This window comes from Limanda limanda, chromosome 1, assembly GCF_963576545.1.
Source record: "Limanda limanda chromosome 1, fLimLim1.1, whole genome shotgun sequence".
Taxonomy (NCBI): domain Eukaryota; kingdom Metazoa; phylum Chordata; class Actinopteri; order Pleuronectiformes; family Pleuronectidae; genus Limanda; species Limanda limanda.
This window is the reverse complement of record NC_083636.1, coordinates 40,628,331-40,634,330: the sequence shown is the minus strand read 5'-3', so window position 1 is coordinate 40,634,330 and position 6,000 is coordinate 40,628,331. Positions and strand designations below refer to the sequence as shown.

At 40.0% G+C, this 6,000-nt stretch overlaps 1 protein-coding gene across 1 annotated transcript in view; it reads left to right on the top strand.

The window, feature by feature from the left end:
- The first annotated feature begins 386 nt into the window (after positions 1 to 386).
- Positions 387 to 6,000, top strand: part of mkln1 (muskelin 1, intracellular mediator containing kelch motifs) — a 29,139-nt gene continuing 23,525 nt past the window's right edge. The window contains exons 1-3 of the mRNA XM_061071884.1: positions 387 to 466; positions 1,888 to 1,957; positions 3,311 to 3,453. Coding sequence (XP_060927867.1) covers positions 387 to 466; positions 1,888 to 1,957; positions 3,311 to 3,453 — 293 coding nt within the window. The remainder of the gene's footprint in view (positions 467 to 1,887; positions 1,958 to 3,310; positions 3,454 to 6,000) is intronic.

Genomic DNA, 6,000 nt, shown 5'->3' with positions numbered 1-6,000 from the left:
TATCATCAAATCGGCATATGTGTGTAGAGATACAGCTGTTTTAGATGTATGTTTATTATGCAAGACATTGATTTTGATAAATAATTAATATCCACAAACTTTTTTAATTGAAGACAACTAAAAAATCCACATATATATAATGTTGGCAGCCTTCGAGGGTTTGGTTCTTTGCATATGTCAAACTGGTGGCGCATGCGTAGGTGGCTCTGGGGCTCTGGGATTCGCGCATGCGTACGACTGGAGCGGAGTTCTGGCTGTGCAGGTCGATGTGAGGCTTGGAATCGGCTGTACACAAAGGGAACAGGGTGTACTGTTTCTTTAAAGCCGTCACGACCGCAGCTCACCCGGTGGTAGGCTCCCGCTGCTTGTTATCTTCTGTCAACAAGATGGCTGTCGTTCCTGAGAGCAGAGTTCTAAGTTTTAGCGTGTTCAAATGGAGCTCTTACTCCTCTTCATATTTACCCGAGTGAGTAATGCACACTGTAGCTGCCCAAGCTTATGCGTCAGGGTTTGTCAGTGTGTCTGCTATTTTCAACAGTGCACCGGTATTTTTTCAAAACGGTCCGAGGGCCTAGCTCGTCTGACACGAGCAAGCTAGCGGTAGCTTCGTCAGTAGCATCATAGGCATTTGGTTTTGTTACTTAGCTACCCAACAGTCAAGTTGGTCGTGGTTCACTCGGGTGTTTTGTGTGTCTATCTACAGTGTCAATTGAACAATTGCATATACAATATTTAGAGCTTTCTTTGAAACATAGTATGTATAATGTTGGAAATGTCGTACATGGGAGTTTTTCTTTTGCACTGTACACGGCTTCAGTTGCTATATTAATATAATTTAATATTTTCTTATCTTGTGAAATGCTTGTTTTAGATGATAAGCCGTCACTACTTAATACAGTACAACCCATGCTATTTCAGACCATCAAGATGTTCAAACGGCGTGGTATTTACAAATTTGGCTCCGTATCCTACTATGTTCATAACACACCTCCACGTTATCTGGCCTATAGAGTCTCCTTATTATAGCTGACCAAACAGCTCTTACCTGAAACTGCTGTTCCGCGTTTAGGAATACAATCAGCCATAGCTGTAGATACTTTTCCTGTTGCTGGTTCAGCACAAAGATACAGATTAGTAGTAATAATTAGCTAAAAACCCATTGCTCTTGACAGAACATTATAGCCGGGCCAAGTAAAAGCCATCTCCTGTCTAAAGATAAGTATATGAACAGTATTAAAACACAGATTAAACTTTCTTGTCATTTTTTTGTGTTTACAATTTTTTTTTTACAATAAATAGCTGATATTTTTCTATACTGGGGGTAACATAAGTTGAGAATTACAGAGCTGGAAAAAAAGCTTTGAACAAGCAAAACGCTTTTGTCTGTTACCTATATTAAGGAAGATGTGGCCATTTCAGTATACCACATTTCATCAATATCTGTGATGGTGCACCCCAAAGATGTGATGATTTGACATACACATAAACAGTAGTATGTCTATGGTATTTTCTAAGACGTGTCTTGCAGAGGAACTCTGGAGAATTAGGCACGGACTTTCTCCACAATTTGCCTGACACACATGCACAATGTAGTGGGAGGTACTCTGCAGACACATGTTGTGCGTATTAATTCCGCTGCGAAGATCACGTGTTTTGTTTCAAGCACATCGACACAGGTGTGTTGGCTCTTAACCCCACAAACTCTCATGAAATCTTCGTTGTTGTCTTCTGTGTGTGTTGCACTGCTTTTTCATCCTGAGATATCTGTTGCATGTTAGAGATGTCGTCAACCCCTCCACTCGCTGTCTGAAAGCACCGTATGTGATTTGTCTCTTTTATGGTTTATACAGTACATACACAAACTCATTCATAACTGTTTTGTTTTAGGAATATCTTGGTGGACAAACCTAACGATCAGTCTTCCAGGTGGTCTTCGGAGAGCAACTACCCTCCTCAGGTACGTCAACTTCTTCCCAGACACACAGTCTCATCTTAAAGCTTCATTATGTCTGATGGCACTCCACATAGAACACACTTAAAAAGGACTCCTGTTTATGTACCAAGAGTTGTGCAGTAAGCAGTGTCTGATACCTGATAGGAGGACAGAATGCTTTAGGAGATGCATACTTTATGAACTGAATACTCTGTACAAAGAGTTTGATTGGAATTAACAAGACCAAATTCTGAAGTTCAGTTGAACTTCCAGGTTTCTGCTACTTTCATTTTGCAGCGGCAATGTGCCACTGATGTGTATTGCGCTTCACATAGCTCTACAATAAACAACACAATCAGGGATTTCTACAATGATATGATATACCCAAATTTGGTGACTGTTGTACATTCTAATGCCGCTATTCCTTCATATACACTCTTACCAGTGTTACGCCCGGCCCCAGTGGCTGCGGTTGTGCTGCGGTTCTGCTGCATGTTTCGGTTGTACATTGTTCACTCTGTCTGCGGTTCAGCTTTGGAGCTGCTACTGTCAGCACTATGTTTCTACATAGGGTTTGCCTTGAAAATGGCCGTGTGAGTGCGAGGGAGAGACTACTGCCCATCACCTGAAGTTCTTTACTTAAACTTTTAAAATAACTACAGCCTTTCTGACATTTCTGTTGTATTTCCTTGTATAAAAGTAGTCTTATATACTCAAATAAATACTAATACTATACAGTATGAAGCTGTGCATCCTCAACTGATGCAAATATTTTACAAAAAAGACTTATATATGCAAATAAACACTACAGCACTAAGTCTTACTGAGAACTTTTTCAGTAAATATATATTACTACTGTCATACTTTTTATTTTTCAACTCAGCGCCACATTAAACTCTTGTATCAGCTTGTGTCTGTGTCACATGCTTCACCTGTGCTGTCAGCAGCTGCAGGAGTGACACTGTGTTGTAACTGACACACACTTTTACTTTCTCTAAATGTGTGGAAATCTGATATTTTCATATCACAGATAGATGAAGAATGGAAAAATGTGCTTCCTGTTTGCACCACGCAGCATCTGTCCTGCCGGGCTGTGACAGGCTCTCGCCCGGGAGTCACAAACAGCTGATCGCAGTAGAGGAGGTTATACAACCCGATCAGACAGACCACTTGTGATACTCATAAATGCACCGCCTTATGCCTAGGCTACGTGCGCAGAATCATGAATTGGTCTTTAAGCTGGGCTTGTGAGTTGGATACCAGAAGCACAGTCAATTTCAGGATTCATTAACACAGCATGACAGCAATAATATCACCACAATCACCCTTTGGTTTCAGTCTATGTTATGTCTCCTCTCTCTGTCTCTTTCCCTCCAGTTTTTAATCTTGAAAATGGAAAGGCCGGCTATTGCTCAGAGCATCACCTTTGGAAAGTATGAAAAGACTCATGTCTGCAACCTGAAGAAGTTTAAAGTCTTTGGTGGGATGAGTGAAGAGAACATGACAGAACTTTTGTCCAGGTGAGATGTTGCTGCTTATGAAAGAATAATCCATTCTCAATATCTTGCCCAGAAGTGACTGAATTTGCCATAGCCTTCATGTGATGTAGCAATGCAGCATTTTTGTCATCTTTTGAATTGGGATTGTTTGGAGTTCATTGGGGGTGATGCTCAGTCTAGGGGTAAGCTCTAATGCCATTTAAGACAATTAGGGAGGAAATAAACTGCCTAAAGCAATAACATTTCAGCATGAAATTGTTTTATTAATATCTGGGTTCACTTTTGTATGACCTGGTCTCAAAGCATTGATTCTAAATCCACCAGATTGATATTGTTTCTAATTCTGTCTTGTATTTGCAGTTTTCTGATAGCGCTAGTTCAGTGGCATTAGCTTTGCCGCTGGCCACCTTTTATCTGCAGAGAGTTGTATCCCCAAAACTGCAGACAATTGCCTGGAAAAATCTGAACATCTGAACATTTTCCTTATGTATTTTCCCATGGGCTCAGTCAGACATTTTCTCCACATTTTAAAAGGGAGCTGGCAGTAAATTTCAGAAAATTGTGTGGAGCAACTGACTCAGACATTTATATTCTCAATTACAGCCCCTCTAAAAAATGTTGGAACTTTAGTGCATGTCTGAAAGCAGCTTTAATTTCTCACATAAATGAGAGTAAAATGCAACTTTTAATTGTTACGGTAAATGGTTGATTAGGAATTGAAGCTGGATTGTCAGCATTGCATATCCACAAAATTTTACTAGGCAATCAACGTACTGTCTCACAGCCAAGGTTAAGTTACAACTCTGGACAAATTAAAGAAGGAAACCAATGGCTTGACATTCTATTGATTAGATATAGAAGAATGTGATGCATTCGGTTTATGTTAGAACATGCTGCTCCTTTCTGGGTGCTGCTCCAACCACCTCAAGCGAAATGGAGCATGCCCCTACATCTCCTCCAGCTCTACATACATTTACTAAGTTAAATAAGGCTGTTGTCTTTACCCAGTCTGAGTTTGCACGTGTTTCCTCTTCGTGTTTGTGCGTGTGTGTGTGCGTGCGAGAGAGATGGCTAATGAATGCTCGCGCTGCGCTGAAGAAAGTTAAGAGAAGTAGCGATCATTATTTAATGATCAGTGTTGATATTGTAGCAAGGGGGCTCTGTCAAATCTCTGTTTCTCTCGCTCTCTCTCTGTCTCTCTCTTTCTCTCTCGCTCTCCTCTCTCCTACTCTCAGCTCACGTCTCTGACTCACTATCAACACTGATCATAACATAATGATCGATACTTTTATTAATGAGTTAAATCTTTCTTCAGAGCAGCAGTCGCATTCATCAGCCGTCTCGCTTGCTCTTTTCCTCTGTCGCTCTCTCTCTCGCACACACACTCACACACTATACTGTGGATCAGACACGTGTAAGCTCAGTCTGGGTGAAAGCAAGATAATTTATAAACGTATTCAATCTATTTAGAGCTGGAGGAGATAGCTGTGCGTATCGTTTGACTCAATTGACACAATGTGAAGGATTAAGATGAGGAGAGGAGGAGTAAATAACTGACAGAGCTGCTCAAAATTGCCAAACATGTCTAAAAAGACCCCAAATTAACACTATGGTTGGATTTGCATGGCTCCCTGGGTTCTACCCCCTGACTTTGTGGCGCTGTGGCCGGGCTGTGTGCTTTCCCACGGCTGTGGAGCTGTCCGTGGTCTCTGCATCCGTAGCAAGGGACTGTTATATGTCAAGCGGAGTAGGTTAATGCGCCCTAATGCATATATATTTATATTTCTTTATAACTATGGCTATATAAATATCCATTAAGGTGCAGCATGTAAATGATCTGTACTTAAACTGCACAGCTATTGTATAGTACGACTATCATTATTAAATAAATGTATTTTTATATTTCTTGATTTAAAATAATTATAACTACCACATAGTTTGCAAAGGGTGGCCCTGTGGGCACTAACACTGTGTCCGCTGTGGAAAACACTCACGTTAGGAACAGAGGTTTATAAAGGTATGGTTTGACTTGCTGGCTGAAATGCAAACTTAATTTAAGGTATCTAGAATTTAGATAATTTAAAACATCTTGAACTTGGAATATGACAAGGCAGAATTAAATTGTAGGTATCTGGAATTATAGTCACAATTTAATTGTCTGTAATAAATGTTAGAAACAGCATTGTACAAGAAGAATATATGAATATGAACCCATTAAGACCTAAGGCACAATACAAACACAATCTATAGCATGTGTTTGAAAACAACCCCCGAAAACCTGAGGTTTTCTGAAGAGCTAACAGGATTGCCAACTTTTATTAAAACTAAAAAATTCTGAGACTCTAAAGCAAATAAAAAACATTACATATGATAGCTGAAATTAGAGCTTGGCTAGAGGCTCCAAAGATATCTCCAAAGTACATAACCCTTCAATGTCATTTCTCACAACCTTGTGTAAGGTTAGCTAACAGTAGCTGCAGTTCAATACAACATGCCCTAACTGACGATGCAAAACAAAATTAAACTCTAAAGATGGCTAATGTAAAGTTTACTCACCCTTGATAACAC